The following is a 12,378-nucleotide window of genomic DNA, read 5'->3' on the forward strand; positions in this document are numbered from 1 at the left end:
CTGCGGGGGCCGGCGGCTCTTGGGGGCGGTCCCAGGGCAGGAGCCGCGCCTTTTGGCGCCAGGGGGCGGCCCGAAATGGGAGCCGGAGGGGGACGGTCCCGTGGGGGAGGGAAAGGAGCAGCAGCAGAAGGAACAAGCCACGGGGAACCGGCCCCCTCGCGCAGCCGCCTCTCGGCCCCGGAGCTCCGTCCCCGCCGAGGCCGATGGCAGCCGCACCCGCGGGAGCTCGTCCGCATTCACACGTCGCTCACGTGCGGAGGCGCCGGGAAAGGGAGAGGCTGTGAGACTAGGACGCCTCGTTCTCACTGGACTCACGGCCACTGTGCGGTCCCGCCGGACCCCGCTCGGCCGTGGGGCTGTCATCCGACCGGGTCCGCCCGCGCGGGCAGGGGAGCCTCCGGCCGACTCCACGCTGCGGGGTTGCCTCGCTTTGCTGCACGTCCTCCTGCTCCCCCACCGGCCGGCCGCCCGGGGCGCAGGCTCGGCCCCCGATGCCATTTGTGCTGCTGCTGCCATTGCGCGGCCAACTGAGGTGGGAAGGAGGCAGCGGGGGAGCCGGGCCGCGTGGCCTCTGTGCCACCGAGCGGAGCGCCGCGGGGTCCCTGGTAGTGAGGCTGTCGTTATGCGAGAGGCAGTGACAGACAGGACTCCGCTCAGGTGCTTCCTAAATGTCTGCAAGTTCCACTTTGCAAAGAGGAATTTCTTTTTCTTTTCAAATTTTTAAAATTTACTTCTTAGAGGGAGGAAGGGAGGGAAACATTGATTGGCTGGGATGACGCCAGGGCTCTTGTTCCACTTTCAAAGGCAGTGACAGGCCCTGGCTGGTGTGGCTCAGTGGACAGAGCATCAGCCTGCGGACTGAAGGGTCCCAGGTTCGATTCCAGTCAAGGGCACATGTCTGGGTTCCGTGCTCGATCCCTAGTAGGGGGCGTGCAGGAGGCAGCCGATCCATGATTCTCATCATTGATGTTTCTATCGCTCTCTCCCTTTCCCTTCCTCTCTGAAATCAATAATAAATAAATGAAGGCAGCGACAGGGCCTGCTCACTGCATGGGGCCTGTCGAGTTAGGGATGAGATGGTGTCTTCTCCACCAGGGTAGCATGGTAATCTTGTTTTTAAGTCAAGCTTCCCTCTTTTTTCAAAATATAGTTTATAGATTTTTTACAGAGAGGAAGGGAGAGGGATAGAGAGTCAGAAACATCGATGAGAGAGAAACATCTATCAGCTGCCTCCTGCACACTCCCTACCAGGGATGTGCCCGCAACCAAGGTACATGCCCTTGACCGGAATCGAACCCGGGACCCTTGAGTCCACAGGCTGACACTCCATCCACTGAGCCACCCGGTCAGGGCTCAAGCTTCGCTTTTATCGTTCTTCAACCAAACTTTGCACCCACTGCTGTCCCGCCTGGTTGGGTACGGAGGCTCTTCAGGGGGAAAGCCTTGCCTTCGTGCCCTCAGAGCTCTGGGGCCTCGGTTGCCGGGCTGGTGTGGGCGGGGGAGAGCGGAAGGGAACAGTGTGAGATGCTGGGACTTCAGTGTCCCTTCCGAGGGCGGTGGTCCTGCTGCTGGCAGAGGTGGGCCGTGAGGACGACCTGGCCCTGGAGGCTGGCCACACGGAGCTGTGGGTCCGTGTGTGGCCAGGGGCAGGCCGTGGGGTCTGCCGTCACTCACACTGTGCTCCTTGCAGCCTTCTCTCCTCTGGGCCCGTGCTCCCAGCCTCGGGGATGGCAGCGACTCTGGCCTCTCCGACAGTGAGGAGAGTGTGTTCTCGGGCCTGGAGGATTCTGGCAGCGACAGCAGCGAGGACTCCGCTGAGGGACAGGATGGGGCCAGCGGTGATGAGGGCCACGGCAGGACAGAGAAGACCGCTGGGCAGCAGGTGAGTGGCCCAGGACCCGCGCCGTGGGCTCCCTTGTCTCAGTGAAATCGTCCAGGAGAGAGAGCACCTGGCAGGCCTTGGGGACACACGTCCTGCACGGCTTCCTCCCAGCTTCCTGAGGAACCCAGGCCCTTGTTGCTCCTCTGACGCACCTGGGACACATCGGGACCGGGTGGAACACGTGTGTGAAGCTGGATGCTCTCCAGGGCACTCAGCCCCTGTCGCCAGGCTGGGTTTTTAGGGGCAAATCCTGAGGGATTCGCAGGCGAGGGACTCGTGAGGGACCCAGGCCACCCCGGGCCCGGGGCCACCCGTTCTGTGGTGATGGGAAAGGTGCGCCTCGCCCTTGTCCTAACTTAGCAGCAGGGAGAAGGGCGGAATTTAACGGAAACGCGACGTTTGTTAGGATGTTCTGAGGAACAAGCTCTCACTGTGTCCACTGGCCCTGCGTTCGGAAGGGAAGACCTTGGCTTGTACAGAAGTTACTCTCGTAACGGACACCAGAAAGCAGATTTAAACCAGACCGAACCCTCCCACCGCCCAGGCTCTGCCTGCCACGCTGGGCGCTCAGAGAGGGCGCCTTCACGCTCCTGACCCTGGTTTGTAGGGCTGTGAGCAACTGTTTTTCCACATCTTTTTTAACTTTTTTAAAAAATTCCTCAGCCAAGGATATTATCCACTGACGTTTAGAGAGAGTGGAACGGAGGAGGAGGGACAGAGAGAGAGAGAGACATCAATGTGAGAGAGACACACCGATTGGTTGCCTCCCACAGACACCCCAGTGGGGGTTGGGGATCGAACCTGCAATCCAGATACGTGCCCTTGACCGGGAGTGGAACCCGAGACCCTTCCTTGCAGGGGCGGGCACTCTAACCACTGGGCCATGCCGGCAGGGCTGCTCTGTCTGTTCTTTTGAGTCCCTTTTCCTAGAACTCCCTTTCAACCCAACTTTCCCTCTAAAACGCAGTTTACTGTCCAGCCTGAAGTTCCTTTCCTCTTTTCCTGGGTGGAAACAGCTGTGCGTTTACCTGGCATGTCCTTCCCACGGGGCTGGGAGAGCACAGGCCATCCTGGCGTCCGATGTCCGAGCTCCTCACCTGGCCGTGGGCAGGGGGAGCTCATGGAGGAGGAGCGCGGTGTCCTTGGGTGTGATGAGGACAGGGACACCGCCTGGCAAGGCGGGCCGGGCGCTGGCCGCTCCCCCACCCTTCCTGCGGAGCAGCGGCCCCAGCCCTGTTGCTTGGCTGGGTGTCATTGGGGGGGACTCCTCACTCCTCATCTTGTGTCCGCTCTCCTCTGCGCACCACCCTGCCTCTGGCCCCCTTGGTGACAGCCTGTCCCCGTCCTGTATCGCCCTGCTGACCCGAGTCCCTGTCGGCCAGGCCAGTCGCCCGGTCTGCTGGCTGCGCTCTCCAGCTCTGCCCCACACTCTTTTTTTTTTAATTATTTTTTATTTTTTTATTGATTCTAGAGAGGGAGAGATAGAAACACCAATGACAAGAAAGAATCATTGATCAGCTGTCTCCTGCACACCCCTACTGGGGATCAAGCCCGCAATCTGGGCATGTGCCCTGACCGGAATCGAACCCAGAACCCTTCAGTCCGCAGGCCAACGCTCTGCCCACTGAGCCAAGCCGGCCAGGGCTGCCCCTCACACTCTTGACAGCGGGTCAGTGTCTTGGAGCTGCTGCTGGGGGCTCTGTGCCAGCGGTTGCACCTGGGCCCTGAAGGAGGCCACACTCCCCGTCTCCCATGTCCACCTCCGTCCTCTCCCTGGCTCTCCACTGACCACCCACACCCGTCCTCTCTCTCCTTTGGGTTTGACTGCTGGTTTTAGCCCCCCACCTTCCTCGCCACCCCCCGCGTTCCTCCCCCGCTCCCCGCCCCCACCTTCCTCCGCCACCTCCCACCTTCCTCCCCCATCCCCTGCCTTCCTCCCCCGCCCCCCACCTTCCCCCCCACCCCCCACTCACCCTTCCCGGGGCCTCACCCATCTCCCAGCAGAGACACTGGCTGGGTCACTGCCTGCTCTTGGTTCCACGTCTCGGGTGGGTTTGTGCCTAAAGCCATTTCTTCCCTTTCTGCTTGTTTAGATCCCCTTTTCCTACTTGTTGTGTTTGGTTTAGTCGTTTCTATTTACATGAGGTCGTTTTCTGTTTTTTCAAAGTATATTTTTATTGATTTCAGAGAGAAAGGGAAAGGGAGAGAGAGACAGCAACAACAGTGATGAGAGAGAATCATTGATCGGCTGCCTCCTGCACACCCCCTACTGGCGATCAAGCCCACAACCCAGCATGTGCCCTTGACTGGAATTGAACCCAGGACTCCCCAGTCCACAGGCCGACGCTCTGTCCACTGAGCCAAACTGGCTAGGGCTCTATTTTGTTTAATTTTTTGTGAAAAAGTTCCCACTTTCATTAGTTTGCTTGCTGCAATCGAAAGAGACCCAGTAATATGTTAGCCCCATGAGTCGTGTTTTCCAGATGACAGAGTCCTGTGCACAGAACTCACTGTAGACCCCGGGAATGGTGTGTGGGGACCCCGGCCAGATCTGGGCTCCTCCACCCACAGCCCCTCCTCAGTCCCTGGCTGGGGCCAGTTGCTTACAGAACCCTGCTTCCCGGGCGTCCTGCCTGCGCCCCAGCAGCCCACAGGGCGGGTTCAGGGGGCAGTGCCAGATTGTGCCTGAGCCCCTCCAGGGCGTGTGGATCTGGTACCCCACCACCTTGGGGGTGTGCCTGAGGACCCGGTGCTGGCGGCCAGGACTGGGGTGCTGGGCAGGGACCTTCATGTCCGTGCTGGCATCCTTTCTGTTTTGTCTTCCTGGTCTTGTTTCTTAACTGAGTGTTTCTTTAATGCACTGCCCCCTGGCGGCTGGCGGCTGCCCTGCAGCATCAGGTCTTGGAGGTGGTGGGGGGGGACGTGGTGCCCCAAGGGGACTGCGCATTGAGTCTTGTGGGAGTCGCTGCTGCACACGGGACAGGGCACGTGTCTGCGTCTCCCGCCAAGATCCTTGGCCACACCTGTGGCACAGATGCCGTGGGACTTGGCGCCCGAGGAGCGTCGGGCAGGCTGGCGCTGTGGGCGGCCGAGAGCAATGGCCCATTGGGTGCTTGTGGAGATGCGCAGACAGCCGGGCCCAGGGCCGGGGGCAGGGGTGCCTGCTGGGGGCTTCGTGGGCACGAATGGCAGAGAGCTCTGGGCCTGGGTCGGGCGGAAGCTCGGGGGTCGCCCTCTGTGTCCCCACCTGTGCCCACGCCTTCCAGGCCTTGCCCACCCACTTTGACAGGCGGTGCTGGGAGCAGGGGCAGGGGGACGTGGAGACCAATCCTGCCTGGGTCCTGGCCGGGAAGAAACTTAGGGTTCACCTCCTCACACTGAAGGGAAAAACAGGAGGAAGAGCTGCCTGCAGGCCTTTGGCTCTCGCCGGGGAGCGGGGGCGGGGGGTGGGCTCTGGGCGGTGGGGGGCTCCTGCTCCCCAGCACTTACTGCCCCCGGGGGTGAGTGCGGACTGTTTTCCCCATCACCCCCTTCCAGTGCACTGGTCCCCCCAGCCTGCTGCTGGAATCTGTTTTCCAGGTTGAGGTGTGAATGCTCAGCGACACCCACTCACTGACCTGGTGGATGGGGTCAGCCTGGGGCCAGGGATGTGGTGGGTGGGGCAGGGGCCTGGGGGCCGGCCCAGGTGCCTTGGGGCTGGCTGTGATGCTCTGCTGGGCCTGGGCCAGAGGCGGGGGTCTGCTCTGGGAGGGACCGCTGTGGCCCCTGGGAGGTGGCTGACAGCGCCACACCTCTCTCAAGTGGGACCCCCAGCCCTTGCTTTGCCCCGGACCCCAAGTTGGCACTGGGCCTGGCAGGGCTGGTGGTGGGACTGTTGGGCCAGGATCCGTGCAGCCCCTCTTTCGTTTCGGGGCTCAGGGACCCTGGTGGCTGGTTGCTGCCTGGCACCAGGTGTCGTCCCCTCCCGGGGGTCCTCTCCCAGAGCTTGGACATGGTGATGGGTCTGGCCCCTGACAGAGGACCCGGGCTGGGCCCCCACCCCCCCAAAAGGCCCACTGAGGCCTGGGTGTCCCTGGTCGTGTCCTGAGGCCCCGGGCTGATTTGGAGCTTCTCAGGGATGGGGATGGCGGGAACCGTGACCTCAGAGTCAGCTGGATGGACAGTTGGTCCTCACGCCCCCACCACCCAGGAGGGGCCTGGGGCCTGCCTGGGGTCAGAGGGCGTTGGTGTCACTGGAGCACTTTCTCCTCCCTCCACAGGCTGTCAGCACCCCCTCCTCGCCCCCGAGGACAGAGGCGGCGGCAGGAGCACAGGACGAGTACGCGGAGGACAGTTCCGACGAGGAGGTAGGGCGGCGCTACTGGCAGGGGAGGGCAGGGGAGAGGGGAGCCAGCCCTCGGGCGGCCGAGTGGGCGTCTGGCCCCGGCCCCATTCCGGGTCTGGAAGAGTGATTTGGGGTCTGGGACTCATGACTACAGGAGTGTGTGTCATCGCGGGGGGAGGGGGTGCCGTGGCCCATGCCCATGCCCTGGCCCTGGGGGGGTGGCACGCCAGGGTCACACTCCAGGTGGCATTCCCCACACCACCCAGGCCCGTCACCCAGGCCACCGTCTGAGTGTGGAGGGAGGTGGGCAGCAGCCCTGTCGCTTCCTGCAGGAGCCCTGCCGGAGGGCCTGCCCAGTCGGGCCATGTCCTCCAGGCACAGGCTGGGCAAGGCCCCTGGATCTGGTTGCCCCTCAGGTTCACAGTCTGGAGGGGAAAGTGGGGAGCGTGTGATGTGGGGCCAGGGTGCTCAGTCTGGGGTCCAGAGGTCCTGGTGGGTGGGAGGGCGGGGAGCTGGGAGCTGAGTCCACGGTGGCCGTGGTCCTTGTCCACCTGTCCCCTCCCTGGTGCCTCTGGGTCAGGTGTGGCCTCGAGGCTGGGGGGCCAGGTCCTTGGCCTCAGGAGCACTTCCTGCCACCTATCGGGGGCGGCCAGGCCTGGGGAGGGCGGCCCCCCACTTGCTTCCACCCCCATCCTAGGCTCTGCTGGCAGCGGCTGCAAGAGCCTTGGCTGTCCGCCCGATCCGGTCTCTGTGCGTTCAGAGAACAGAGACAAAACAAAATAAATTGGTTTCCTGGCCGGAGCAGCGGGCGCGCTCGGCGAAGGGGGGCCAAGCGGAGCGGCTCCCTGCCTGTCTCCCCTCCCAGGGGCTCTGGCTGTCGGCAGCCACATCCTGTCGGCTACTTTTTTATATTTGGTATTTTGAGAAATCGATGATGATTGTAAATGGAGTGCAGGCCGGGGGAGGGGCCTCCCACCTGGGGGAGGGGCGCTCCTGTCCTGGAGCCACTGCGGGGGCTGCGGGTGCTTCCTCGGAGATGAGTATCCCATATGGCGGCTGAGTGACAGGCGGGAGCCGCGCTGCCCGCCCTCCGCTGCCAGAGCAGCCCCGTGGTGGCTGGAGGGGTGGCCGAGCCCGGCTTTCGGAAGTCCGTCGGATGCCCCCATCGCCAGAAACGGTTGCCCCTTGGGTGCTCGCAGGCCCATGGCTCCCACCCTGAGGTGGCTGTGGCTGTGTCTCCAGCGTCTGAGCAATGTTGGGTGGGCTTGGGGAGGAGGCCCTGGAGGCTGGGGCGCGTGTGGTGTGGGGTGCGGCCAGGTCCCGGTGCTCCCTGGGCTGTGCCTGGTTGGCTGGTGCCTGTGAGGCCAGGATCTGTGACCACTGCTCTGGTCAGGGCAGCCTTTCTCCCGAGTCTGTGGAGGTGGCCAGTGGTGCCAGGACCCCACTCGGCAGTGGGCAGGGCTGGGGGACACTGGGGCTTCTGGGCCCTCTGGCTGTGGCCTCTGCTGGGCCTGAACCCCCCACCCCCATCCAGACACTGCTGGCTTGGTGCCGTCTGCCTTCATGGGAGACGTGGTCCAGTCTTAGGACTCACCCTCTGTCCCTTTCCCCAAGCTCCCTGGGCGAAGCCCCCGACGTCTGCTGGTCCTGGCAGGGTCCTGGCCCTGAGGAGCCTGTGGGCTCGTCCGCCCAGCCCCCACGTGTCCACCTCGCCCCTCTCCAGGGCACCGGCACCTCACAGACGTGATCTCATCCAGCCGCCAAGGCCCAGGGGTGGGGGAGGGGCGCGGGGAGGGGGCTGGCGTCTGCACCGCACTGCCCCTCCTCTTTGTTTAAGCAGCTGGAGAAACTGAGGAAAAGGCGGGCGGAGAGGGGCCCCCAGCAGGCCGGCGGCTGTGTCTAGGGTGAGGGGTCAGGGCCACTGTGAACTCTGGCGGAAGGCAGAGAGGACCCTGGGTCCAAACCATCGGTTGCGCCCAGGCCTGGATGGGGGCAGGGCTGTGGCGCTGGCCGGCTCCTCGGCCCCCCTCAGCCCCCCTCGCTCGAGCTATCTCAGATCCGCAGGGACAGCCAGGCCTGTCTGCGTCCAGAACCCGCGATCCCCTCTGCTCTCGCGCCAAACGCCGTTAATGGCTTCTCCGAGCTACCGAACCGGCAGCTGCCTCCAGTGCTGGCGGCCTCCCGCTCCTCCGGGGCGCCCGCCCCGCCCGGCCGCGCTTGCGTCGTTGCTGGCAGCCAAGCAGGCGGCTCGGGTTTCTGAGCTGTTTGTGGGACGCCCAGCGCGGAGCCTGCTAGTGTCTCAGCCTCACAGACCGCCCCGCGCCCCGGCCTCCCTGGCGGCCTCCACCCCAGCCAGCCTCCGAATGGGGCCACTGGCCAGGGCTGCCCACGGCCTCGGCCTCGGCTTGTCGGTGGCGGGAGGGCTGGTGGGGTGATGGTCGTGACCGCAGGTTGCCCCCTGGTCCCTTTGCCCGGCTCCAGCTCTGAGCCAGGCCAGGGTGCGTGGGTGGGGCTCCTGCCCCGTGTGGAGAGAAGCCACCCCTGAGGGGGGCAGGCAGGGCTGGTGAGAAGGGAGCAGGGGGTGTCCTTGCCCGTCGGAGGTGTGCAGTGAGCACCCTGGGGCCCAGCCGAGGTGAAGGTGGCTGCAGAGCCCCAGCCCGCTGGTGCCCACTGAGCGCCGCTTTCCCTGGCACTGGGAGCCCGGGCCGGTGGGCGGGTGCTGGGCAGGGCCTCCTTCTAGAGCAGCCATTCTCAACCTGTGGGTGGCGACCCCTTTGGTGTCGAACGACCCTTTCACAGGGGTCGCCTAAGACCATCCTGCATATCAGATATTTACATGACGATTCATAACAGTAGCCACATTACAGTTATGAAGTAGCAACGAAAATAATTTTATGGTTGGGTCACACATGAGGAACTGTATTTAAAGGGCCAGAAGGTTGAGAACCACTGTTCTAGAGGGTTGCCTGGGGCTTGGGTGTGCCCCCTGGGAGGCAGGCTCTGTGGGGAGGTTGGCAGGGCTGTGGCTCAGGCAGGGACGGCTGAGGGCCCTGCTTGGGGCTGGGACGGGTCCCCTGCAGGAGGTGGGGCTGGGGGCCGGTGTGCAGTGCCCAGGCCCAGGCCCAGCTTGAGGGCTGCTCTGTCTCTGAATAGTGTGGCTTTGCCACTCAGTGAGGAGCCAGAGCCTGCACCCCCCTAGCAACGCTCCCTGGACCCTGGTCAGCCCAGGAGAGGGGCCGGAGGTTGGGGTCTCAGTATTGAGGACCTGGGAGCAGGGGTGTCTCAGTGCCTTCTCCTTGCAGACCCCCTGGGGGCAGACTTGCTCCCCCAACAGCCGAGCAGGTAGGGGCGTGCAGTGAGCTTGGAGGGCCCTGTGTCTACAAGTGTTTGCTGGCTCAGGGGCGGGCCCAGCCAGTATGGCTTTTGTGAGGGACGGACAGACGCCTGGGCTGGTCTCGCAGAGCTGCCCTGCTCCTGAGTCCAAACCTAACGGGCAGCCGACGGAGGAGGTTGGGGAAGGGCTCCCAGCCGCTGCTGGGGTCCCTCCTGCTGGGGTCTCCTCCTGCTGGGGTCCCCTCCACCAGCTTTGCTCTTAGGGCAGGACCTGGCTTTCTCAAACCCTTGGGTCTAACGACCAGGATTCATGCTGGAGCCTCTGTGGGTTCCCTGCAGCAGGTGAGCTGGGCCCTGAGATCAGACACCTCGGAGGAGCCGGAGGACTGAGAGCAGGAAGGCCCAGGCCTCCAAGACAGGCGGGAGCTTCGTGCAGGGGCGCTGCGAACAGGGCCGCATTGTAATCGGAGAGGGGCCGGGGAAGAGCGAGCGGAGCGAGGGCGGCTGACCCCGCGCTCCCGGGGGACAGGTGGAGAGGGAACGAGGAGCGAGTGAAGGATTCCAGAGGGTGGGCCGGCTTCCTCCCTCGCAGACAGACGGGCGGTGGCAGCCGGCCAGCGTACCTGCAGTTCCAATCTGCGGTCCTGACAGCTGCAGCCACTTTGGGGAGGGGGAGGGGTGGGCTCATCGGGCGGAACCGTCGCCGCCGCTGCCGCCTCAAGCAGCCACTGGCTGCCTTGTCCGGTGCAGTTGGGGTGGGGACCTGCCCGTGTATCCCACAGACAGATGGGGCTGGTCCCCGGGGCAGAGCCGCCCCAGGAGAGCGGGCCGGGCCGCCTGTGCCCTCAGCCGGGCCTGCAGCACAGGGCCTGACCTGGAGGGGCTGGCGTGCTCACCCGCGGGGTCACATGTGCTTCCTGGCAGACGCAGGTGCTGAGCAGGGTGGGGGCCGGCTGGCCGCGGGCGCAGGCGGCCTGGTGATGAATCATGTGGTGCCGCCAGCAGCTCGTTCCCCAGGCCGGGGACAGGGAGCTGACAGCCGAGGCCGATGGGAGTGTTTCCAGTCCAGCTTGGCCTGCAGAGGCGGCTGCTGGCCCCGGTGCGGGCGGCCCCCTCCTTTCCAGATGCCTGTGGGGCACACGGAAAGCCCTGGGTCTTTGTCCCTGGCCGGCGGTGGAGGGAAGGAAGCAGGGCTGCGGTGGGCGGGAGCACCTGCCACCCCCGGCCCAGCGGGCTGTGCAGCCGAGGGGACGTGCGTGGGGCCGCCCCCAGTCTGGTTTGAATTTCTGGAGCAGTGGAGGGTGACGGAGTGCTCCTCCCCGCCCCCCCTGCTGGCTGGCGGTCCAGCCACTGCTACTGGTGCAGCTCAGGGAGCAGCCGGGCCCGCTGCCCAGGCCCGAGGCAGCCAAGCTGCAGCCGCTGTTGGAGTCATAGGCGCGGCAGCGGAGGGCTTGGCCCGCGTGCACCCGACCAGCTGGGCCCTGGGGACCATCCCAGAGGCCTGTCCTCCCACTGACTTCCCACCTCCACACGTCCTCCTCCCGCACGCGCCCAGGCGGGTCACTGCCGCTGCTCCCCGCCTGCACACCCGCTACCAGCCCCCCCCAGTCTGTCCTCCTCCAGGACATCCTCTCGGCCTCACTGCGTGCCTCCCCTTCCCCATGGGCACTTTGTGGCGGTGAGAGAGGCGCTCAATGGCTCCCCATCATCGTGCGGGGTTCATGAAGGAGGTTTGTCCCCCCAACCTGGGCCCAGGTGTGGAGATGTGAGGCCAGTGTGCCATGGAGCCGCCCACACCTGCATGGTGCTCAGTGCAGCAGGGGGTGCCTCGGACACCCCAGGCCACTGCCTGCCCAGCCTCCCCCCAGGGCATGTTCTTGGTGTCCTGGGGTCCCAGGAGGGGAAGGGGAGCCTTTCTCAGCCCCCAGGTGGGCTCCGGAGTCCCCTGCTGGGTCCTGCTCTCCAGCAGGCCGGTGGGGGGACTGGTGCAGTGACCGAGCGCGCCCTCCGCCCTCCCTGGGCCAGCTGTGGGCTCCTTCAGGATTAAGGAGAGGAAATTTGGGGTTGGGTTTCTCTGAGTGGGACCTGCCGCTGTGACTTTTTATCCTGTTATATTTCTATCAGATTGGACACAGCCCCCCTCTAGCCCTTAATGGCTCTGGCTTTGAGAATTTCCTCCAAAATTACACCACCGCTTCCTGTTCCGCAGTTCCCTGGAGCCCGTCCATGCAGAGGAGGGGGCAGCTCTGGCCCTGCCCTGCTGGGCTGCCCACGTGAGCCTCAGCACCTGGCCGCTCCCCTGGGGCCCAAGAGGGCATGTCCGAGGGGCCTGGCGCCTGCACTGCGGGCTGAGGCCCAGGGCTGATACCTGCCCTTCGGCCGTTCCTCACGCTCGCCAGAAGGCAGGCTGCTGGCCCCTGGGATGGGGGGAGGAGGCCCACCTAGGGCCACCCCGCCTTTCTCCTCCGCCGTGCCCTTGGCGCTCACAGCCGCTGAGCTATAATTGTCACCTGCAGGCTTTTAATGGTGAGCCAGCTGTGCACAGCCGGGGAGGGGCCGTCGCCCTCCTCCCTGGCAGATGGGACTTTGGGGGAGACTCGGTGGTAAGTGGCTAGGGGTCTTTCCCGTGTGGGCCGAGTGCAGGGCTGGGCAGGGGGGCGTGTACCCCGGGGTGCATGTGGGGCTGCCTCCTGGCCCAGGCCCACTTCTGCCAGGCAATGCCCCTCACTCAGCTTCCCCACACGTCCATTTCTTGGGGCTCCATGTCATAGGCTGAAGTGCCAAGGCCCTGAGGCCACAACGAAGTCCTGGGCGCCATACAGGTCCTGAGTGGGGCCCC

At 64.7% G+C, this 12,378-nt stretch overlaps 1 protein-coding gene across 1 annotated transcript in view; it reads left to right on the forward strand.

Moving 5' to 3' along the window:
• BOP1 (block of proliferation 1) overlaps positions 1-12,378 on the forward strand; it is a 19,931-nt gene that overhangs the window by 519 nt on the left and 7,034 nt on the right. Inside the window, exons 2-4 of the mRNA XM_014449146.2 lie at positions 63-532; positions 1,691-1,882; positions 6,142-6,228. Coding sequence (XP_014304632.2) covers positions 63-532; positions 1,691-1,882; positions 6,142-6,228 — 749 coding nt within the window. The remainder of the gene's footprint in view (positions 1-62; positions 533-1,690; positions 1,883-6,141; positions 6,229-12,378) is intronic.

The sequence above is a fragment of the Myotis lucifugus genome, unplaced genomic scaffold (genome assembly GCF_000147115.1).
Source record: "Myotis lucifugus unplaced genomic scaffold, Myoluc2.0 scaffold_1042, whole genome shotgun sequence".
NCBI classification, from domain to species: domain Eukaryota; kingdom Metazoa; phylum Chordata; class Mammalia; order Chiroptera; family Vespertilionidae; genus Myotis; species Myotis lucifugus.